Source organism: Trachymyrmex cornetzi, unplaced genomic scaffold (genome assembly GCF_001594075.2).
Source record: "Trachymyrmex cornetzi isolate Tcor2-1 unplaced genomic scaffold, Tcor1.1 scaffold156, whole genome shotgun sequence".
In the NCBI taxonomy this organism is placed as follows: domain Eukaryota; kingdom Metazoa; phylum Arthropoda; class Insecta; order Hymenoptera; family Formicidae; genus Trachymyrmex; species Trachymyrmex cornetzi.
This window is the reverse complement of record NW_017296157.1, coordinates 2,506,709-2,532,997: the sequence shown is the minus strand read 5'-3', so window position 1 is coordinate 2,532,997 and position 26,289 is coordinate 2,506,709. Positions and strand designations below refer to the sequence as shown.

The 26,289-nt window shown below is 32.9% G+C and overlaps 1 protein-coding gene across 2 annotated transcripts in view; it reads right to left on the bottom strand.

The window, feature by feature from the left end:
* prage (RNA exonuclease prage) overlaps positions 1-24,754 on the bottom strand; it is a 28,711-nt gene extending 3,957 nt beyond the window's left edge. Inside the window, exons 1-2 of one of the 2 annotated variants that reach the window (XM_018503327.1) lie at positions 24,191-24,754; positions 7,096-7,326 (exon numbers count right to left, since the gene is read on the bottom strand). In XM_018503327.1, coding sequence (XP_018358829.1) covers positions 7,096-7,326; positions 24,191-24,236 — 277 coding nt within the window. In that variant the 5' untranslated portion in view covers positions 24,237-24,754. The other variant, XM_018503326.1, reaches the window with a different exon arrangement.
* Positions 24,755-26,289: the final 1,535 nt, after the last annotated feature.

Genomic DNA, 26,289 nt, shown 5'->3' with positions numbered 1-26,289 from the left:
AGACGAGTCGCGATGTACGTCTTCACGGCGGCGCGTTTTTATTCGCACCCGCGTTATCTTGTGCAAACGCATGACGCGTCACGATATTTCCGCCCGAGCGGAGGGGGCTACCGTCGACGGGGATCCGGAATTTACGTACCAGCTTCCGTACGGAAAAGAATGATCCGCGACACACGCATAATGCCGCGGCGGAGACGTGATCGAGAACAGATACCCGCATGAGGGGGATTGGTCTTTTTTCTTGAAAGCACTCGCTCGAATGACAGCTGCGTTTATATAGGTTTCAATAAATATCCGAAGCGATGAGTAATCGATTCGTTTCGTATTGTTTTTTATCCTAAAGCAATTTTGAAATCTCCTCTGATAAGAATCCCCTCAGAAAAATATAATTTCAGACGAATTTAATTTTACACTGATTGTGTGAGATGTATACAAGGTGTTTATTACATTCTTGTGCAGTTTTAAACTGTCATAACTGCTCTTTTATTCTATATAATAAAATTAATCTGTGAAAAAAAAATTAAATTGATGATTTAGTATACATTAATGTTACTCATATTTTTCTTGCACTGATATTACTCTAGATGAGAATTCACCCACATATAATTAGAAATTTATTTTACACTTTTTATTCTACTTTACAAATTGTAAAATGTAGAATAACTGAACTAACGTTATTTTAATGTAAAAGAAAATAAACTTTAAACAACCTTATTAAATATTATTTTAAGCTATCAAAATATGATCAATAAAATCTGTATTAAACACGAATTTATATTTAGAAGAAAATTCCCTACAGTAGCATATTTCCAGAGTTAAAATCTACTAATCTCACTATAATTTAACAAAAATCGCGATCACGAAATTTGAGCCAATTGGATTTCTTCTTATAAGAATACATTTATTTAATAAAATATCGCTTTTTAGACGGTGTGCAGATAAAGATAAATGTAATTCAAAATATTATTATAAATCAACTGCAAAGCGTATTTGTAATTTAAAATACTTCAGTCTTCATTTATCTCCATCTATAATAACGTCATAGATTGAGAAATAACATCCAAAGAATAAATGAATATAAAATTGAAATAAATTTATTTACTCTTTTTACAGATTAATTTTATCATGTATAGAGAGAACAGATGTTATAAAAATTTAAAGCTGTACAAGCATTTTATAATCACCCCATATTTTATCACAAATAAGAGTCAACTTTCTTTACGAAGGAAATGATCTTCTATAAACTCCTCTCGATAATCACCTCACTTCGAACGGATATCTAATTCGATACGATTATTTCATTCTATCGCCATCATGATTTTCGCTAATGTCATTTCGCGCTCTGATTGTTAACCGGGAGAGAAGAGAGAACTAATCCATCACACGAGAGGGACAATTAAGCTGTCTTTCGAGATATAAAAATAACGGCGGTAAAATGTAAAAGTAAACTCAACGAAGCGTTTACATGTGACTTTCGCTAATTGTGTTAACAACGGAAAAAAAAAGAACGCCAGTGTGTATTACTTTTTGCCGGTCAGCCGCCTCGGTCACGTCCTCGCGATAAATTTGCGCGACGTTCGCGCGTTCGAACGTTCGTCGGGATAAAAATAGCGAGAACGCGGTTGCATACGGTCGTTCGTAAGTATAGTGGCCGAATGAGAAACATCTCGCGCGAAACAAGATGCGTTGTACGACGTAAGTGCCCCTATTCGCAAATGCCAGATATTTGCCCTTAAAAAATAGCATGGCCAATAATATTTAAAATAATAAATATTTAATGCATCCTGTATGAAAATTATATATTGTTTCTATAGCTTTTACTGTGAGTATAAAAATTACCTTTAAATTATTTTATTAACATCTGCGTGATTGCACAAAAAGCGATACGTTCCTCACGGAGAAAGTAATAGATATTAAGTTGATGCTAAAAATCCGTGTTTTTTTCATCAAGATTTATATCAAATAGAATTAGTTAGGAAAAAGAAATTAGAAAATTGAAAATAAATGTTAAATTTCTGTCTAGATGAATAAGAAATGAAGTGAAACCTATATGACAATTTTGTTTTTTAAGTTTTAATTTTAATTGTATTTATATATTTATTATATATATTTATAGCTTAATTATATTTATATTATATTATTTTATAGCTTTTACAAAATGTAAAAATTATCTTTCAATATTTTGTCAAACATCCACGTGAGTGTCCAAGAAGCGATACGTTTCTCGCGGAGAAAGTAATAGATACTAAGTTGATGCTAAAGATCTGGTTTTTCCATTAAAATTTGTACCAAGTAAAATTAGAACAAAATAAATTAAAAAATCAAAATTTGAAAAAAGTAAAAACTTTTATCTAGATGAGTAAAAATGAAGCCCGTGTGACACAACAGTTTTGCTTTTTAAGTCTTAATTAAAATATATTAAAATTGTGCTTCCAACTTTATTTAACAAATATGACAAATCTTTCGCATCAACCTAATAGGAGGTATTTGAACCTAAAGAGTTTTTTAACAATCTTTCGGGATTCCGTTAAAAATATATCCAGACTATCGAGTTTTCCAGGATAGCTGGATGCAACGCTACTAGTCGTATTTGAATTATTTAGAAATGCAGCGATATTAATAAGCCCCGATAAATACATCCTGTATATTAATTCAGCTTCTTTTATTTCTCGCTATTAATATATTTTTACTTACTTGACTTTTCCGCAAAATTGTTAAAAAATTCACGATTTCGACTCGTAAGCTTCCACCGCAGGTATCTCTTCGGAGACGTCATTCGAATTATGCGAGATCGAATTTAGCCACGTGTCGGTAAAGAGTAAACGCAAATTGCGACTTGTTAATGGAAGTAACACCGAAACACGTCGAAAGTTTCGCCGGCATCGCAGAAGCGGGATATCGATAATTGAATTGGAGCCAACTGCGCGCCGAAACGGGAAAGAGCGGGCCGGGAACCGGCCCGCGCGAAAGCAACGGAAGGAGAGACAGAGACGGGCGGGAACGCACTGTAGAAGGGAAGACGCGGACATAAGAGGGAATCGTTTGTTGCTCAAGTAACGGAATGCGGTATGACGGCGACGTTTCAATATGTACCGTTGCGTCATTTAATCAAATCATTCCTCTTCTTTCTCTCTTTTGTCCGTTCGAGGAAACCTGGTACTACTTTCCGGTGAAGCGTGACTAAGTCGTTACAGCCACGAGAATCCGTGGATTCCCGCGATAATTTCCATCGGACAGAATTATGAAATGAATGACGCCGACCGACAAACTGTATTCAAGAGCTTAAATTGGAGTCTGACTAATGGGAGACTTGTGATCGGTGCTTACGAGATAAATTAACGGCAAGCCGTTAGAATTTGTAGCTATCTACAATTTAATGGCTGTTGATTACTCGATTAAGAAGCTGATTTATTATGTGGTATGATTATTATATTATTATTTATTGACGTAACTAATTTATTTGCGTAACTTGATGTTATCTAGCTCCGTGTATATTTAGAGCGTATCTATTGATGTATTTAGCGACGAGTCTGAGAACTGGATAATCCCAGATAATATAATCGAGATATTCCGTTAGAATTTCATATCGCAAGGAAATAATCAATGTATGTAATAGAATTAATAAATATGTATTACTTACTTTAAGAGATAACTAATAAATATCGTATACGGAGAGTTGAAAATCATACTATATTTTATGTCATAATATTTCTCATTAGATATTAATTTGTAAGCAAGTTAATATTGGAAATTGCTGGATGTTTAATACACCTACTATTTAATTGTATATAAACAATTAATTTGTTATAGACCTTTTATTATGTAATGTAAAAGGTACGATTTAAATAATTAGTCTCCTAAATCGTAAGTTCTCAAACACACCTCGTTTAAAAATAGTATATTTGCGAATAAAAGCAATAAAAAATATGATTGAAGTGGTTTATATACAATATATTAATAACGATCACAAAAAAATATCCAATACAAAATAATATAATTAATGATACGGTTTGAGAATTAATGTTTAACATAGTTTCTCTATTAGATATATTTATTTTATAAGTATATAACTAATTATATAGTCATAAAATAATAAATAATATGATATATGATAAATAAATAAATTTTCGTTAATAAAGATATTGCTGCAATTGCTTAGGATTAAATTATTTTCCCGAAAGCTAATCTCCCAATTTTTATCTAGACTTTGCTCTTACAAAAACGGCATAAATATTCCACGCCCACGTGAGAGAGATCATGATATTTTCTTACGCAAAGTAATTCTATCTAGTAGTAACGTTAATTATTCATGTCGGATTGTGCCTGACCTACCGCATCGAAACTGCAATTGTCTTCATTTAATTAATTTATATTCACCATACGATACATTATTCGCATTTTATTTACTGAAACGATGACAAAGAAATGTGTAATAAACATGCATTCAAATATTACTTCACTCTTTTTACTTTTACGCAATCAGATCAGATTTTGCGTCAACCTATTAACCTTCAAGTACGTAGGTAGCAACAGCATCCCACATATAGTTACTTTAAGAATCTTGTATTTTGGAAAAGGAAAATTAAAAAGTATTGTTCAGAAGTCTAAAACTTTATTATTTTTATATTTCTCTGTCTCGTAAGGATATAATAAAATAATGTAAATTTAACTCTGTACACATGTTATTAAAAATTATAACTATAAAGATAAAATTTGTTTGGGATAATCTGAGCATCCCTCACTACTTAAAGGTTAAATAAATTTTATCTCTAAAACGAAATCCTAATTTATTCGCGTGTCCGTCAACGTTGTGATTAGCTAAATTATTTAAATTATTTAAATTATTCAGAACAATGGTCGGCATTAAATACAACTTTTGACCTGATTTTCGTGGTAGATATCATACTTACTGTCACCTCTTTACCTTTCATGCTTTGGCAATGAACTGTCAGACGACAATGTCGCATGATTAAGGCGCATGATTAATGTGCATGATTAAGACGTATGATATTCTGTCTTTAAGAGGCGGTCCATGCATATGAGATCGATTTCTACCAATCATCGAAATTTATTCAGTACGATTGCTAAGGGTCGCACTGGTCGCACGCCATATATTTATGCACAGCTTGCTATATGCCATATTTATGCACGAGACTGTTAAGCGGCAAGAAGAGATCGACGTGAAAATCGGGCAGAAAGTTCCAACGGCTAATTTAGAAAAAATTAATTTAGAATTGTCAAAGAGCAAAACAAAGCTCGCAAATCGCGAATACGATTATGCAAGTTTGTGTGCGTCTTGTCCCTTATCTTATCAAAGTTGAACGCTTTAGAAGACAGAAAATTACAACGTGTATTATAAAGATAATGAAATTTTGCACACTGTATTTTGCATCAGTACGAAATTTTGCACACTGCATTTTGCATCAAATGTCAATGACCCACTAAAAACGTAATAATCTGTTTTCTCCCTGATGTGCCAGATGAAATCCACCTATCGCGATCTAACATTCTTATCTAATAATGCCTAATCAATCTGATATCTGGGCATTTTTATTATATTTTCTCCACAATATGTTATTCACGATATTTGCGGGATTGTTTTCCTATTTACCTATTTAGCGGCATGGTATCTAACTCGAAACTTCATAATTTATTGCAAAATATATTTCGGCTATTTATATTGCCCAGACTTACAATTGTCAGTTCATATAGATAAAATGTTTATGTTTAATCTCTTACAAGACATCAGGATTAGTATCGACTAAAGATGCACAGTGTTCTCTACTGTAAACGGACTATTTGTTCACAAACGAAAAGAAATGGTCGAGCTACTTCGCAAAAAAAAGTTTTTTTTATACGAGTGCCATGTACACGAAGACTTTATCGATTCTAAATTGCGGGAAGCTTGTGATGGGAAATGCGGCTTGCAAAATGGAAAATCAGCTAAGAAAGAAAGAAAGAGAAAGGCGATACTATGCCGCTAGTGTCTACATACGAGCTAGTTATCTACATACGAGACACAATATGCACGAATAATTCCCGCACGACATAACGTATAAAAAATACATTATCCGATTTGCAAGTTTGAACGATTAGTCGCGTAATTTATTGCGTCTTCGCGTCGTGTGGATCATTATATTAACAGATCGAAATATATTAAAAACAAAAAAAAGCTCTTCCTGTTATAACGTAACTCTTACGGCAGCACTTATTCATAATTATGACCTTTCAAACACTGTAAAAAATTATATGTAAAATTACAATAATTATAGCGGATAATTTTGGGACCCGCTATTAAAGGTGTATATTTACACACTGAATTACGTACAATTTTTCTTAAGCTATGTTGTTGATATGTATGAACAAAAATGCAATATGTGATACATTATCATTGTGTTATATAATATTAGAAAAATTTGTACATTTACATAGAAATTATGAAATATACTATTATTGCAAAAAAAATTTTCTATGTAATATAAAGACATAATTTACATAATTATAGAGATAATTATAGAGATAAAAGTACTAATTTTTGTAAAAACGTACAATTTTATACATTGCCACTACAAATTGTATAACTTTTACACGTGTTGTGTATGTAATTTTACATACTTGTTTACAGTGCATATTTAAAATTTTTTACATTTAAACTTGATAATAATTTAATTCTTAAAATAATTAAATTAAATTAAAACATAAGTTCTTTGATAAAATCGCGAGACGAATATTATTATCAAATTAATAATATAAATAACAAAAATAATGAATTAAATTTTTATTATTAACATTAGAAAAAATCACGTAATAAAAAAAAATAAAATTTTATTATCTGTTTTTAAGTCGAAAAGCAATGTAGCATTCGACATTTTTTTATCAGCATTCAACGTTTAAAAAACTAATATTTTTAATGTAAACTCTACTAAGAGTAAGATAAATTTTCTCAAAGCGAATTCTTATCAGTTTTCGAATGACGTCATAAACGGCGCAAATAACTTTTTATAATACCTTCCGTATAGTATATTATGTCACCGATTAGAGTTACGCAAGCGAGGAGAGTAAATATTTCTTTTTATTTTTTTTTTTAGTACATACCATCGGCACAACTCGCGAGATATCTGCCATTGCTGGAAAAGTCCATGTCGTTTACCAGGCCGGTATGTCCCTTTAGCGTACCTATCATCCAAGGGTGAACCCGTTCTTGCTGGGCTTGACGTTTCTTATTGTTCTTCGCGCGTTTATTACCCTCGCGGGGCTGCATTGGTACTGGTGGTGGTGATGACATATACATGTGCGATATTGGAACGGATTCATTACTGTAATACGCTATAACACACAAAATGCAACAAAGCGATTAATATTCCAAACGAGATTGAAACTCAGAATCTGAGCGAATGAATCTCGCAATTCAAAGTCGGAATTTCCGTCGGAACTTCCAAGGTCTATTTAAACTCTTCACACGTGTGAAGCAAAAGCTAACAAAATATTATCTAAACATATTAGAATAATAAGCAATAAAAAATTATTTCAATAAAAAAATGCGTACATGGTAATAATCTCCGCGGTTGTTGATGTATAAATTAAATATTCATTAATGATAAAATACAATTCATAAGCGATTAGAATATACTTACTAAACAAAGTTAAAAATAAAATGTAAACCCACAGACGTTTCAAATCAGGATGAATCCTTTTCAATGAGATAATTAATGAAATTGAGTACAAACTGGAACTCGTACTCGAGTTTGTACACTAATTATGCACTAAAGAAGGCTTAAATCCAGCATCAAAACGTGTACGAGTTTACATTTTACTTCATTTAGTAAGTATCATTTAGTAAATACATTCTAATTGCGATTTGTATTTTATCGAATATACAATAATTTACGCATTAACAAAGGCGGAAGGTCACACAGGTATTTTATCTATTGGTTTTATTTTTGGAGCCACAAATATTGTTTTATTTAATTTAAAAAAACATTATTTTTACTAAAAATAAAGTCATTCGTATGAGCCAATAATACTAAATTATTGGGCGAAATAAATAGACGTTATAAAAACACGTATCAATTGCACTTATCAAACACGCAATGCACGCACGCATTTTGAAATATATATTTTTTTTTAATAAATTCAGATTTTATGATAATTGGTTGTTACTTAATCATTACTCGCTCGAATATTGAAATAAATACCTAGAATAGAGTTTATATCTTTTTTTACTCTACAGAATGTCCTGAAATTCACGAATCAAAATACTATCAAAAAAATTCTCAAAAATTATATTAAAAAATACTGTGTAAATTTTTAAGCAGTAGTTTTTTAAATATACAAATTTAAATAAAGTCAACAACTTATATTTGGACGGTATATTTTTATACAAGCACGAGCAAAATTAAAAAAATATATATAGTAAAAAATAGTATATTTACTGCCATTGATGTTGTATGCATTATATGCATTATATGCGTTGAAGACATAATTCACTACATTCTCATCCACAGGTACATATGGCACATTATGTATATCAGGAACCCTTAATTGTCCGAATTCAGGAATTCTGGTGCAATACCAAAATGGTTTAATGTTCGAAAACTGCGGATCCGTCACGAGCACATTTGGAACTCCAAAATATAAAAAATGGCATACGCCATGCTCACACGCATATTCCATGTTTAATATACTCGCGTAATACACTGGACAATATCGAAATGTACTGCTCGTGCTAATAGTTCTATTCGCTTTGAAATTCGGATAGAAACTAAAATGATCTCGAAAACTCAACTGAATGTGTACTTTTGTGATCTATGGGCGGTACAAAATGAGCCTAATAGACCTAAAGTCAACCTATGATGGGCCTGAAAGGACAACCCTCGAAAAGTCAAGAGTGGTCCAAGTTTTCTTTGCCTTAGTCTCCCACTTAGTCCCCACTACCCTTCCATTCCCGCTACATTTCCATCATCGAAACTTGAAAAACGTACGAGACTAGTAATGGAATTTCGATATTGTTAAAAAGTATGAATAAAATAATAAAACGCACTTAATTACAGGCCTTAATGTTAAAAAAAAAGACGAAATTAATTTTATTATTGCTATTTATTTTATCATTGTTACAAGATTGAGTTGTGTTAATTAACAATCATCAAGTAATTAAAAAATTGTAAAAATGCAACGTGAGAAAGAATTTAAGATAAATGTTCACTTTAGGGAATGACCTTAATATATGTTGTGACCTCTAACAGATTTTGGCCATCGCTCATTAAAAAGTTATATATTAACAAAAAAAATGTTTAAATAACATCTTATTTCTGCCAATTCAGGAAGGATATCTCCCTGCTTAATGACTTTCCATGCGAAACAAGATCTATCTCATTTCCCTTCCTTCTTTTCTCATCTAGGCCATACAGACTCGCATGGGCGTCACAGGGCCTTAAATTTCAAAAGATCCAAGGATCCTGTGAGTTTCCTCTGCAGAGGGGAGAACAGAGGTTTTACAAATACCTCTTCCTACCTAAGGACGTACAACGCGCGCGCGCGCGCGTGAGTGTATGTGTGCGAAAAGTGAGATCCACCCCATCTTTCCCATTGCCGAAACAAGATCCTCCCGCAGAAAAGCGTTACGCCCCTAGGCAAAGGAAGAGGTGGACCTTACTTCGCATGGAAAGTCGTAGACTAGGCAGGGAGAGAGATGGGGTGGATCTCACTTTGCTTAGAAACTCATATTTCCCTAGATAGTCCACTCCATACATCCTCCCCCCTGCCTAGACTCATCCGATTTCAATACAAAACTGGGAAATAATTACAAATTTTAATTATTAATAACTTTTTAACGAATACCAAACGACGGCTAAAACCTGTTAGAAGTCACTCAGATCATGATTTTGACAATATACGTCAAGGTCAAGATCATCAAAGAAGCATTCCTCAAAGTAAACATTTACCATGTTTAATTATTTTCAAAGCATTTCTTGATTATATCATTTCTTGATTATGTCATAATTAATTAAGTTCTTTTAATATCGTACAATAGCAATCAATGCTAATTGTAAGAATAATTCAATAGAATAAAGAAAAATTTCAAATATGATTCTTTTTCCGCATTTTAATTAGCATAATACTTGAATATTGAATACAATTCTTAAAATTATCAAATGCGCATAAAATTCTAAATATTATATTTCAATTTTTAAAAATCTGCAAAACATACATTATGCATTCATTAAATTTTTCCGCTGTCTTCATAACATGTTGATGTCTCGATAATATAACCGTATGTAATTACAACATGTCGCGTACGTAAGCAAATAAATAAATGAAGTCTTATAATAATTTCACCTACATTTGTATTAAGAATAGTCACGGCTTCTGCTTCCGTTTTACAAAATATAAAAATATATAAATAAAAAGTATTTAAGCAGAGAAATGTTATCGTATTATGCAGAAACAAAATGGAAAATTATTTAGAATATTTTAGAAGCGTATGTCGCTATGCATCATCGATCATCAAATTTTATATATGCGATCATAGCCGTATGAAATTATACATGTAGATATTCGTATAATAAATATTCGTATAATACGTATTATTACTATCCATATAATAGATATAAAATTATAAGTAGAATAGTAATAAAACTTTGTTTAAAATTTAATATTTTTTTCATCGGCATATTTATTAGACAATTCGCACATAACGTAATGCCTGGCGCATATATATAATAGGAGTGGCATTAATTTGTTGATTGCGCGCGATAAGGTTTTGCACGATCCACATGTTTTGCGATGTCCGCTGAGTATTCCAAGAATAAATTCTCGCCTTCGACAAAAACTTAAGGGGAAGTTAAATTATTTAAATGAAAGAAAAATATACACGCGCGACGCAATTCATAATCTTGTAATTACTCAAAAATATGAGCAGTAAAAAAATTATGTTTTTTTTCTTTTTTCTTTAATATTTTCTTGCAAATAATGTAATTACGCGCACGTGTAATTATGAAAAACATATCATTCTGAATTATCTACGAAAATCGCATGAAATTCTGGAAATTTCCATCGCAGGAATTCTGCAAACTTCTCATCGTACGGAATCCTACAAATTTTCCATCGTATGGAATCCTGGAAATTTTTTATTACTTACGAAGGCAAAAGTATTTTTATATTTTCACAGTTTATTTCTTCATGCATTATTTATATATGCATTACTATACCCAGTATGTATGAGATTAATATCATATCGTAAATTTATTATCATATCGTAGAAAAACTCATTAATTATTAAAAGTTCTAGTTTTCTTTTCAATAGTTTTGTATACTCTAGATAAATTAAACAAATAGTTTTAGCCATTAAAGCACAAAATGTTTATGCCTAAACGTTTAAAATACAACGCGTCATTTTGATTACAGATATTGAGCATATTCATTAAATTATTTTTATCATTAATTTAAATTGTTTATATTAAATGATTTAGAAATTAAAGTCCATATTATGAAAAAGGGGTTTAACTCATTGCTGATTAAAACAAAATCCTCATTTTGTTGAAAGAATACACACATGTGTGAATCTTTTAATCAGTAGATAATGTTCAAATAGTGCGGTCAAATAAGCACGAGAAAATTTGTTATCTAAATAAATAATCAATGCAACTTTCGACTTCGACTTGACTTTCGTGTTATCCATCATTCCTTCCTTATTGCTCCCATCTTAATAATGAGACACTAAATCGCACATGGCTACAGCATGCGATGTTTCGTTGCAGGTGCGACCGAAAAAATTTCCTCAATAGTTTAGCAAAAGGTACAATATCTTGGAATCACATGCCTCAACCACATGTGTCTAGTAACTCTGACAGCAGAGACAAAAAGCATTTTTTGTAAAAAATATTTTCTCGTTGCAAGACAACTGTTACAAAGTCGACATGAAGGAAAGGACGTTTGCAAATATGCCCGCAAATATATCCGCAAATATTAAGAAATATATTTGCAATGTTTTTTTTATTTTTCAATACTACAGAATTATTAGTCGAGCTAATCATTTTACTTTCACTTTTTAGCTATATACACAAACATTATGTGTTGAACAAATTCTCAAATAAAGTGCAAGTTTGCGCCAATATTTGCATTTGAAAAAAAATTCGTGCGTCGTATGAGTTGCATAAGTAACACATGTCCCTCCAAAATTTGTTTTGAAATTTCGGTATCTCAACTTCATTATATAAAAAAATTAGACATTTCTCTTTGGTAACTCTATTTACTAAAGAATCTTAAGTTCGCGTGAAATATGTACATTAGTCATTTTGCTCCATTCGCGTTCTCCGATAACAGTTGCAACACGTTTTTGAAAATAGTTTAAAAAGATTATTCAGTATTTGCCGCTATCTAATACTACCCTATTACATGCCATATTATCAGAAATTAACTCAATTCCGAATTTGAGAACTTTTAGTTACATAGCGTTATTAACTTATAGAGTTTTAATTATATGAAATTATTTTACCTTATCTCTTTTTTGTACCATTACGTAGAATGTAGAATGTTATCTCATTTGACAAACGCCCATTTTTTTCATAATGCGATGATAATTAGAAACAAAAATATATAGGCGTATAGGAGTCAAGCGATGATAATTATTATCCGATGTAACTCAGCAATTAAATATCTCTGTGTAGCAAAAAATATTAATCAAAGAAACTTTTCTCTGGGTGTAATAACTCAAACCACTCAAGTAATAGATTATATTTCATATTAATTCTATTTTTTTTTTCATTATTTTCTCTCGAAATCGAATTTACAACATTCACAGTGCAATTTTTTCAAAAATAAAACAGGACATGTATTATATTATAGAACTATTTGGAATGCATTCTGATCGAAATTATTCTGTTTTTCCTAGAAAGCACAATAAAAATCTAAGGAATAATCGAGAAATTCTGATCGAAGATCTATTCCAAATAATTCCATAATACATGAAAACAGTAAGAAAAAAACATAAAGAAAATCCTCTCCTTCAATCGTTAACCAATATATCATAAGTGTATCGTACACGTGCGCGTATAAGCAGTCCTGCGATCGTAAAGTGTGATTATTCGAGGTCGCATGAACGAGGACTTGTCTCGGAGGCAAGCAAGGTCGCACTCCAAAATTTTAACAACGGGAATACGTGCACTTATGCATTCCACCCACGTGGTCCTTCCATTGCGCTATGTCCCTGAGCGTTTCTCTCGCCACCGCGCCGCACCGCGCCGCATCGCGGATCAGATCCACGTGTACGCACGCGATACGTCCGCGTATACGCGTACACAGTTTATTTATATCATCGCACGCGATGCGCATGCCAGCATGCCGCCTGATCAGAGTGCGTTCCTTCCACCCTGCGATCCGTCCTACGAGTGATCGACTCGACTTCGACAAATAGACGTGCGTACGAAAGTCTGAAAAATTACTTACAAAATATTGAATAGACAATTATGCTCTTCAAAACACATTCGGTACGTCTGCTAAAAGAAATTTTCTACGCATAGAAAAGATTTATTTGAGAAGCTACCAGGTGTAGGCACAACAAGTGAAATAGCCCATGTCATAAATGGAAACAAAAACTTTCTTTCTTCTTTTTCTGCTATAAAAATACATTTTAGAGAAATATTTTGTAGAAAAAACGAGGATACAAATCTTTTCATGTTCAAGTTATAAAGTCCAAGCAGCTTAAATCTTTTCAATTTTCATAGTCTAATTGAACAAAAAAAACTGGTTTTTTTCAAACTACATTTATTCCTTTAACGGAGTACAGTGAATCTTCAGAATATATCTAACAATAAGAAGGTGAAGTTTAACTCGTGCTCGCATTTTTTTTTATTTTTCATTCACCTAATTTATAGTATGTGCTCCTTTTTTGTTATTGAGTTTTTGATTCGAATTATTTTTTATTTAAACAGGTAAAATCTCACAACCTGTCAAAATATTAAAAAACCTACAAATATTAAGTTTTTTTTTAAACGATTGTGTATATATAAATATATATATATATATAATATGTATATAACGACGAAAATATTTAGACAAAATGAATATAATTCTTCCTAAAAAATATATTTTTTCCAAAATATCGAAAAATTAAGTTATCCTCTCTTTCCATCTCAATTTATAACCAATATGATACGAATTTAGACCGATGAAGATAAATCTAATTAAATAAGAGGAAGCCTATTCAAACCGCGGATCTTAGTGTTTAAATATATATTTGTGTGATTCTGCAAATCATATGCCAAAATCTGTTTTAATCTTAAAACGCATTCGTGAGCAAAATCTGAATAATAATATCGCTTATTAAATTGTACAAGTAGTTAATAATTTTTTAAATGTTCAGTTATGTTTTAATAAGCATTTCTTGTTATGTTCTAATAAGCATCTTTTTACAAGAATTAGAATTATTATTAATCGTCATACGTTAATGGAATTCTAAGAACTGCGAATAATTCATTGCAAAAAATATTACCTCGGCCAGGGTAGAAGTAAAAAGATTTCATCGCGCGATATGCAGAATCAAGATGTATATAAATTCACACAAGAAATAGCACTAAGATCCACTATCGAATATAGACTTTCTCTCATTTAATTAGATTAATTTATAATACTGACAAGAGGTCTGCCACAACTGTTCCAAATCGATTCAATTCTCTTTGAAATATGTTGTTAAACATAAAAACCTAAAATATGTACTTTTTTATATCGGTCCAATTTAAAATTTAAATAATAAAACAATCCCTTAAAAATTAAGCTGATGCTTATATTTGACTCAAGGCAATTATCAAGGAAATGGTGAGATACATACAAAGTTTCAAATAAAACTTTTGATTTTTTATACTTATACATAATAGCTGTGTATTTAGATTTTTCAAAAATCTAATATTTTAAAAATACTTTCACCCCCCCCCCCCCCTACTAAGTTTGAAAGGTTGTTTCACCTTTTAATCTTTTCATGACCGATTTAATTTTTTTAAAATTTTTATTGATAAATTTTAATGAAACTAGAATGTATTGTAAATAATTAGGTATATTCTAAAAAAATTCTTAGTGAGACACACGTGTCTCGCTGGTCACGAAAAGATTAAATCTCAAATTGGGCCAATATAAAAAAATATGTATTTCTTAAATTTTCACATTTCAAAAAGAATCGAATATGTCCCAGATCGTTCTGACAGACGTCTTGTGAGAGAAATAATAGGTTTTGCGAATCGACATTAGGAGACACAGTGTCTCGACGCTATAAATTTTACCTGCTAGGCTAAAATACAACAACAAACAGATGTTGACCGGAGATTTATGGATACACTTGTATACAACAATAATCACTTTCATATTTTATGTTTCTTTTTCTTATCGCTGGGTCAATAACTGGTGAATAAGTCAAAACAGAAAAAAAATTTATAACGTTTCAATCATCAAAAAAAATTTTTTTTCATACAATGGCTATTTATTACTTGGATTTCCTTTCTAAATAATTGACTTTTCTGAATACCTAAATTTAATCCTTTAGGCCCAGTTTCACAATCATTCATTATCTCTTTTCAAGAATTGGAAAAAGATGAGAAATAAGTTGAATCTCGGTTAAGAATTAACCGTCAGTTGTGAAACTGGGCCTTAACGATACATTAGAACTCTAGAATTAGGAAAAAGAAATAAATAGAATTCGATGCTCTGTTTTGAATTATTGACTCAATGACGTATAAAGGAATGAGATTGCTCTATTGACACAAATGTAGGTATTCTGTCTGTAAAGCTTCCATAAATCTTCGACGGACACCTAGTGGTTTCAATATTTTAGCTTAGCTAGTAGAAAGTTTGCCCTGTGTAGAAAAAACAAACAATGAAAACGATAGCTTATTTTCAGCTATTTATAAAAACCTTTCAAGAATGAGTTCTCTTCTCTCCAATTTGTTTGACCACTTTCACCGATTTTAGTCATTTATCGCAAATTAACTTAACATCCGGATTCTTTGCAGATTCCGACAGGAATCCACACCTAACTACCCAGCATGATGCCTTAAGAGAAATGAGTTTATTACAGCAACAAAAAAAGGAATGACAAATGTAGTGGTTTGATAAAAAAAACAAATCAATCAATTACTATTGCGAATAATTTCTCATTATTCGTTAATGTAACAAATAATACACAATTTACGATGTAAATCAAAATAATCAGTACTGTTAGCAAATAAAAGTCTATCAAAAAATAAGTTAAGTTTTACATAAATTAATTGCTTCTATTACTAATAATCGGTTGGAATAGCAGACTAGTATCAATCACAACGAATTAAAACAATAATTTGTTGTCACTATATCTACAAATCTCATTTGTTGAGGCACTGGTGGCTTTTAAATTAACAAAATCCTTTCTCTCAGTGTGTAAAAAGGTGTTTCACTCTTGAGATGCGCAGTGTTAACTAATCAGAAAGTAAATGCAAAAAGCAACACGAAAAAAAATAATTTTGCTATACGCAAAAGGATTGCAAAATTTAAGGAAGAATCCTGGCTTGACGGTAAAAAAAATCGATGTTTTTGTATTTTTTGCATGTATTTGGATTGTAGAATAAATACGTAAAAGAATTTTTGCGGATTCGCAAAGGTTACAAAGATATAGTGCCTGGAATATAGGTGCCTTTGTAAGGAGCGCGCGCTCCGCCCTTCGCTCAGGCGCAGATAAAAAGCATTGTATATTTCGGGAAAGACCAACGATCACAGTTCAGAGACAAAAGAGCGACTCTGCAAAATATGTACGAGAAGGAGAAAAGTGCCCTTTATGGTCCTGGATAGTGATGATATATTTATTGGGTATGGGAATAAGTTTCCGCCCTCTTTGAAAAGAAAAGGATGTGTTCATTTAAAACCAGTAAAACTTGTTTTTCTCGAAACAGCATTTTCTTAACTGGTAACCATGATTTCTCAAAATCCATTTAACCAATCGCGCCTAAATTTTGCGCACATCTTTAACGCTATATAGTTCTCGTCTGAACTACAATAAAGACAAAATGTTTATTTTTATTTATTTTACAGCACTTTAAAGATAAAAAAATTCGAAAAAATCGGAAAATAGTTTTCAAAATGACGTCATTTTTTTCTTTCTAATATTTTTTTTTTATCATAGGTCAAACGATAGCCAAACTTAAATGCTTTAAGAGTCTCTTTAGTCTTTTTGTTTCAGACGAGCAGAACAGCCGCAATCATGGTCACCGTGTAGCGCCTTATTTTTTTCATGGTTTTTACATAAACTATTTATATAAGGCTTATTTCTTGAAAAATTACAATTAAAAAATTCTAAAAAATACTTGAAATATGTACTAATATGTAGGAAAAACTCTGATTTGAATAGACCTTACGAATTTTTCAGAAAAAATTCATAAATATAACCTAAAACCCAAGCTTCTAAACCAAAATCCCCCCTTAATTGTCAAATTTGTTGTTTATAGCATATTTAATAAATATTTTGTATTTGTTGTAAGCAATCCCTATATTTATAAATGAAATTTGCCGTTAATGGCATAAGATTTATAGGAAATTTTTTATCTTCGTAAATAAGGTTTCTCCCACGATCTGTTGGATCTCCAGACCAAACAGACGACAGATAAACAGCTAATCAAAATTTAGCCTCAAGTGTAGCAATCTCACCATTATTATGCGCAACAAATATATATTCTTACATTATAGCTACAAGATTCTCCTTACTTCACCGTTTAACTCGAACGACGAATATCAGATGCGAGATGTATTCAAGAGACTCAATAAAATTGTAATACTAGAATTCATTTTAGTAATATAAGAAGCAGTTTCGTAATCGCGACGTGACTGTCTTAGTTATGAGGGAAATAGATAATAATTCAAACATCTGTTGCGAGCGCATATAGACAGAAATGTTTGCTTGTACATTCTACGAATATCAAAGCGTGTGTACAATTATAACTATACAATTATAACGTGATAAAAAAAACGGTCACATAATTAAACGGAAAGATGAGTATACTAGAATTAATATGCATATATATTAAGTATAAGGTTATGAGATCATTTCTTGTACGCGCAATCATTACTTAGAATTTCACATATTTCCCAAAATTCGTACTTATACATGTATCTTTTGCTTCACTTTTATTCACAGAATTCTCTAAAATATATTTTATATATGTTGTAAATAAAAATTAATGCAAAAGGATATACTAATAAGCTACAGAAATTACATCGAAGAAAAATTCATAAATGCAAATTTCGAGTAAACTCAGTAAACTTCTTTTTGAAAAAGAATTTAAAAAATCACAAAAGAATTCGCATACTTTTCAATTGTTTTAGTACGATAAAATTCCTTATGATATTATCTAGAATCTAGAATATGAAATTTATCTAATTCCTGTAAAGTTAGACCCTATTATTAAAAAAAAAAATTAATTTTTTCTGTATAGATTTCTGATAGATAGTTCCGAAGTTCTTGATAGTTTTAAGAAATAATTCTGGCCATTAAAGGCATAAAAATGCGATTCAAAGATATGAGGGCTAACTTCACGCAGCAAAAATTTTTTTTAATTTTACATCTACTAAATTCTATTCCTATAATCGCTCGTAACATTTTCGATTTCAATTCAACCGATTTTGTGAAAAATCTATGTTGATTTGGTAATTGTAAAATTCCAAACAAATTTTGTTGAGTTCAAGGAATTCTGTTCAGTGTTCTGAATAGTCCCCACGGAGTTCTATCAAAAGTCCTAATAACAAAAGTCCATAAAATCGAAAAAGTTACGAACAACTATACACTGTTAAATTTATAGTAACAAATTAAATCTAATTTAATTCATTACACTGCTCCTACTAAATATATTGTTATTTTATACCAAAACGATAATTTAAATTAACACTATATAAGTACACAGTATTAAATTTAACTATTGTTTTAATATAAAACAATAATATATATATTTAGTAGGAGTAGTGGCCACTTAATTACGTTAAATTTAACACTATAGATTTAATAGTGTTATAGATGTCGATTAGTAGTAAAATTAAAACAAATTTTTTTAAAGTTAAGGCAGTTCTATCGAAAGTTCTGAATACTCCTTGCAGAGTTCTATAAAAAATTTTAACGTGAAAATTGTGTTAAATTAATATTTTTCAAATTGCGACTATTTTTTAGATATTAATTTTTGAGTATTCAATCCCGTTTTTTTACTTTCTCGAATGCAACTATTTCGAAAATGTATCAAGATCTCTACAACTACCATATATGAAATCTATCCAAAGCTCTAATAAAAAATTATTTAAAAAATGGAGCGCTACCTATAAAACCTATATTTTTGAATCGCATTTTGTTGTCCTTAATGATCAAAATTATTTCTTAAAACTATCAAAAACTCTACAACTATATATGTATACATATATATATATATATAAAATTAAGTTTTTCAGGGTGTCACAACATTCTGAAAAACTTCATTTTTTGAATAATTAGGAGCTAACTTCACAAAGGTTGAAATCTAAAATGTTCAAAACAAAGTAATAATTTAAATATTTTACTGTATTTGATGTTTTATGTCTCCCGCTGAGAAATACACATATATTCTCTCTCTCTCTCTCTCTCTCTCTCTCTCTCTCATCGTCTTTATCTTTTCCCCTTTTTTAACTTTGAGCAAAATACACATGTGACAGACGGTTTTTCTTTATTCTTGAAGAAATGAAAAAAATCGTTTCAAAGCAATATGTCATCTCTTCCCTTTTTCTCTGTACACTTCACATTTGTTAAATTGCGACGTAGAAAATTCTTTATTACATATCGTTTTATTTACGAAATAATTATCGAGTTTTACTCGTGAACATCATTTGTGTAACAGCCGTTCGAACGATAAATTAAAATAAGAAATGCGTAGAAATAAGACGATGAATGACGCATGTCGTTTGATGTGCAACGTTCAAGGACAGGGGTCAATAATCCGCGGCCCGTGGACTTTTACATGAATAAAGAACAAGACATTTACATGAATAAAAAAGTCGTGAAAATTTAATTCCTGCCTTATGAAATATATATGTATATAAGTACCTAATATCCTTGATTTTTTAAGATTGCAAAGCCAAAAAACGTTTAATCTGACTTTAGAAGTTCGCCAAATCCTTTTCAAAGTAAGATCTACATTTTTGCGCTTATATGGAAATTTTTAAGAGTTTTTTTTCAGTTGTTTCAATAATTTTTAATAATACTATAAATAAATGAATGCAAAATTCTAGTTAATATTAAACCCACTATGATTAGTTGTTATTGTGCCAAATTGTTGTTATTATGCCAAAAGTTTTACTAATAGCGTTCTGCGTATCTTTGACGTAACGTTTCATTCATAATTTCGAAGAAAATTTAAATCATCTGAAAACTTTTGATATAATTGTGACTTTTTAGCACCGATTTAACTCTTTCATTCCTGCATCATTTATGAAAATGGATACCTGTTTGTATTTTTAATAATGCTTTATTTACCGAGAAGTTTTTAAATACAATATGTGTAATATATGTATGTGTATAGATCCATATATACAAAACTAAAAGAAACTATGATATTCACAAATAATGAGATAACTACAGATGATTATTTTATTTCGTAACTCTAATTGTGAGCCATACGATTATAACGGAGCAAGGGAGAGAATTACTTTCGAGATTCACATTTGAAGATATACGGTTATTATAAATATAGGTTTATAAAAATATTGTACTTCATAAATTAATAATACTTTAATAAAAACAGCTTAGTTATATTTTTATGATTATTACCTATACTAAAAAAGTATTCTCCAAATAAATCTCTATTAAACTAAGGTAGTTAAACTGACTAATTTGAGCTAAGATAAAACTCTATTAAATTGAAGTAATTAAGTTGACTTAAGTTAACTAAAATATTCAGAATCTCATTAAAGGAGCAACGCGAAAATGCTTTAGCAAAATTTTGATCTTTTCGAAGAAGATGAAAACATAAAAAAGTGACTTTCATTACGAAAGATCTACGGGAACAAAATGGTGAGGCAGGGATGCAATAAATTTCTACACGCGTGTTGCGAGTTTGATAGCTGTTTTATTTTTGGATTTGGATCGTAGGTTTCGAAGTGTGCATGCATCTTTGCGTCATTTCTAAATGTCACTTTAAATGCCCGGTGACATTACCAGCACTATGCTAGTGGGTGTCGATGCACGTGTAACCGCATACGTCTACGGTAACTATTCTTCTGCTCGCAATCGTCCACGTGCAACATCGTCACGCAAATTTCACGTAAGCGCTAACGGGATCAACGCCTCGTCTAGTACACGCGACTAACGGAAACCGTGATCGCCACGCATTTATTGAAACGCGAAGATTTCGCGGGATAGTGCTTCTACGATCTATCGCGGCTTCATTTTTATAAAATAAAAAACCACAGATGAGGAGATAAACGGGACACGCACTGAATCGTGGCTAACGGGAAACTCGCAGGACGAACCGGTGCGTCCATTCGTTCGATTTCCGAGAAAACTTTATTGAAAAAAAAAACTTTATCGTTCTTACGACAGCACGAGAACGTCAAGCGAGTTCTTATTTATTTTTCTTTAATTCTTTTTATAAGAAGATATTTGTTCCCTTAAAACTTGCATTTTTCTTTTATATAAGTACTTAAAATATTCAAAATAATTTATGCAAAGTTTCATTGTAATTCACTGATTAGTTGCAAAGATATAGAACGAATAAATATTTTGTTTATTTACTGAATAATTAGTTCATGCATCGCAATGTAACTCTACGTAAATAATCTCGAATACATAATGTACTTATATTTAAAAATTGAGATTTTTATTATTTATTTGATAATACATTTCTATATATTTTTATTAGAGCATAGATTTAAAAAATATTACTATTTATTAAAATAATTTATGATCTATATAGTAAACCGTCATTAAATTTGTTGTATTATTTTTAAATATGATTTAGAATAAACTGTAATTTTTTCATAATTTTGTTAACATTTTGAAAATATGTATAAAATATCTTTAAAGTAAAAATACGTCTTTTATTTAATCCACGATAACAAAAACTCTTAAGAATATATAAAAAAAAAAAACGATTTTGTAGGGAAAAACTTTAAGCTCTTTAGTTAGTAAGTCAAATATTTTCACAAGATCTCGTAGGTACGTGACAGATCCGAACTTCATGACAGAAAATTGTTGGAGATTCCACAATCATCTCTTTTTCCTCAGCGATAAATAATGTATTAAATCAATATGTATTGGAAAACTTGCCCAACAAGAAATGAGAAGTAAATTAAAAATATTAATCTGACGCAAATGTTTTCCTTTTAAGAGACAATCGACACAAATATTGTTTTTACCTTTGTTATTCATTGAATGCTAGGAAGGTTAGAACGATGTTCGTGTTTTCTAAAAAAAAACACAAACATAAGTATGCACCTTGTTTACGATCAACAAAGGAAAGGTCTGAGAATAATCATCAAAACACCTGAAAACGTATCGGGACGCCACCATGTGACTCACATCTGTTTTCGTTTCTCTTTTATTATCCTACTTCTTTCTTTCATCTTTTTCGGTACAACCATAAATCTCTCCACTCGAAACTTGTTACTACGAATTTTATGTTCGATTAAAAATTTACGATTCTATTTCTGAGAGAGAGAGAGAGAGAGAGAGAGAGAGAGAGAGAGAGAGAAGCCAAAGACAGAAAATGTCAAGTTGGGAAATTTGCTCCGAGACGACGGGGACTTGAAACGTGCGGAGTTAAAACGCGTCGAAATTGGCGCGAGAAGTCGCTCGGCTCCGAATGCTCCGATGTGCAGAAGGAAGAAACGTGGCCGACGAACCAGAACAGCCCGTGAGCGTGTCGCGCGCCGCCAGTGTGTGAGGCATTTAATAACAGGCCGGTTTTCGCTCGGCCCGGCCGCCGCCGCCGCGGCCGGCGCGAAGAGTCGCGCGCGCACGCGCGTGTATGTATGTGTGTGTGCGTGCGTGTGCGTGTATGTGTGTGCGACCAGCGGCACGCGGATAAGCCGCGGACGCCGCGGTAGGATGGACTTTGTGAGAATGGATGCTTACTTTTCTTCGAGTCCTGGCGGGAACGCGATCGCCGGCTTACAGCGTAGCAGATCACGAGGACGATTCCGCCGGCGATCAACGTGGCGAGCAGCATCATCAGGCCGGGCACGCTCGCGCTCTCCAGCGCGTTAGTCGGACACGTCGTGTTCTCCATCTTCGGCCGCGTGCGAGACGGTTTGACTCAGCCGGCACTTGTCGTCGCGAGCCACACGCGTTGACATACAACGGAACGGCACACACCCTCGCACACGCAGTTAACGCGGAGCACATGCGCGCGAGCGCGCACGTGTGTTGGCTCTCACTGGGAAAAAGCCACGGAAAAGCCCTCCGATACGAGGGACACCACGCGACACGACGGACTCACGGACCTGCGAATTGCGACCGCGAATTGCGAAACCGGCGAAACCGGCGAAACCAATGAAATCAGCGGGAGGGTGTGCGTATATGTGTGTGTGCGTATTGTTATCCCGCATTCGCCAGTCCTCATGTACTACATCAACTACATGCAGCGTGTGCGCGCACCCGGCGCGTACGGCGTAAGCGTCGTGTTGTAAACCGTGCGTTCCGAAAGACCAGGTTACGTGAGCAATAATGAGAAACGGGCAACGGCCGTGGAGCGTACGTTTCGTAGATCGTCAAATTGTCTGAGTGACTGCGCGCAATCGCCTTCCTCGCCAAGTACTCCGCGCGCAGATATCACGTGATCGACGGAATCACGAAGCACGAGTCGCGGGGTAAACGTGACTCTCGCCGTGAAAGTTCCAACGGATTAAGGTTGTTTCCTCCTCGCGAGTATCGCGAGAATCGCCGAATATAATCGCTCGGCGATTAAAAAACCGATCGCACGGCGACGGTTCTTCCCTCTTTCCTTCGTTTTCTTTTATTATTATTATTATTTTTTATTTTTACTCGTCTTTTTCGTTTTCAACTCGCACTTAACTCGCCGTTATTGCCGTCAATTAACGCGTCTGAACGTTGCCGAGATTAACGGGTCTGAACGTAGTCGCTTATCGTCCGCGCGGGAAATTTCGAAGTCCCGCTCCGCGCCTTCTCGTGTCTTGGCACGGCACGCGCGATACAAAATACGATACGTACATATCACTCGAGGTCCGTGTGGCAATTTAAGCGCGCGCGATCGCATCCTCCGCCGTCGGGGTCCACTCGTCCGCACGGCCGTGACTCTCGTTCGATTGTGCCGGTAGCCCGATTATCATCCGCACGTGCACGCTGTCTCGTTGTGGCGTCACGTTGATATAAGAGGAGCCGTCGGTCACCATTCCACGGCGCGGCCCCGTTAAACGGTACCATTCGATCCTTTCGTTGCCGTTCGTATATTAAAATCCTCGTGTCTTCTCCTGCACTTCACGTCGTGGCAACGATCGTATCTATTCTGACATTTCCCGACGTCCCCGCGTGTCGTGTCGTCAAAAGCAGTTAAAACCCGGATCGCGACTTACGTAAGCGCAACGACAGTGGCAGCGACGAGGACGATGATGCACGCACGGACTCGGGCCGTATAATAAACCGCGGTTCGCTGTTCGTGCGGTTCGGTGACGCGAAGCGACGGTGACGCTCCTCTCCTCCCGCGAAACGGCTTGGCGCGTGTTTGCCACGGCGAGTCATCGTGCGCCAGTATATACCGTTTCGTGGAACCGCGTCTCCCGAAGCGCGCCGACCCCTACCGCGTCGTCCTCGTCTTCCCTCCTTCTCAATTCTCATGCGTGACGACAGATCACGACGCACGACCCGACCGCGACGTCCGCGGCACTCGAGATTAATGAAATCAACAAAATCACTGAGCTCGTGTCAAATACACCGAACGCAGCTAGCTCATTGGCCATATTACTTTCAATTTTAAGAGTTAGAAGCCATCCAAGCTGTGGGTCTAAATGACGTCGAAATTGCTCCGAAATGATTGTTTTAAAATTACTAGAAATAATTGTTTAATTAGTTAAGATACGTTTCAACGTTATCGTGAATTGTTCTACTTGGAATTCATACAAACAGAACTCAAATCACTATTAAGTATGACCTCAAAATAACAACAAAATTATTCCAAGATGATAACTAAAAAAGTCGTTTTTCAATTAGTTAAGATTCATTTTAACAGTATTTTAACGTTATCGTTAATTGTTCTACTTGGAATTCATACAAACAGAACACAAATCATCACAACATCAAAATGACGTCGAAATGGTTCCAAGATGTTTACTAAAAGTTATTTCTCAATTAGTTAAGATTTATTTTAACATTAGTTTGATGTTGTATCGTGATATGTTTTATTTATAAATTTATGCAACATCAAAATGACGTCAAAATGGTTTCAAGATATTTACTAAAAGTTATTTCCCAATTAGTTAAGATTAATTTTAACATTATTTTTACGTTATATCGTGATGTGTTTTATTTAGAAATTTATGCAGAATTAATCATCAAAATAACTCCAAATGATCACTACAAAACTACAGGTTCGATTCACGCTCACAATTTTTGTAAACATCATTTGTTCTTATTAAAGATTTGATAAACAACAATGAAATAATTCCAAGAGTATTGTGAGCGTGAATCGGACCGAGCCTAAAAGTCACTTTTCAGTAATTTACGATTCATTTTAAGCTTGATTTTAACGTCATTTTGACATTGATTTATCGTGACTTGTTCTACTTAATTGGACAAACATTTCTCCTACACATGAAGAGAAAGAAAGAATTATAAGAAGGTATTTATAGATGGTTTTTATATTTAAGTCTTGATTACAATCTTTAGACATCGGAAACCAATCACAGAGCAGTATTAACATTTGAAGACCTTACTTGAGACGATTTTAGAAATAAGAACGAAATAAGAACGGACTATGCATACGGCCTGAAGACCCGAATCAGAATCATTTGAAGAATCGATCAACGAAGCTATTTCCGCATTTTAAGACTACTGTGTGTTAGCTATCAACTATTCATATAATTAAAATATATCTACGGTGAGAGCAAAAAATATTCGTACAAGATTTTTTATAAAAAAAGTCTTAATACTTTTTGCACTCACTGTATATGTGTCGATAAATATATAAATAGCGTTCAGTTCGAGGTTCAATTTATTCCGAGCGTGTTGTTTTGAAATAGAAACCTTAATCACTACAAGAATACACGTTACTTTTCTCAACGTTTGACAAATAAAACCTGGCTCGAGATGACGAG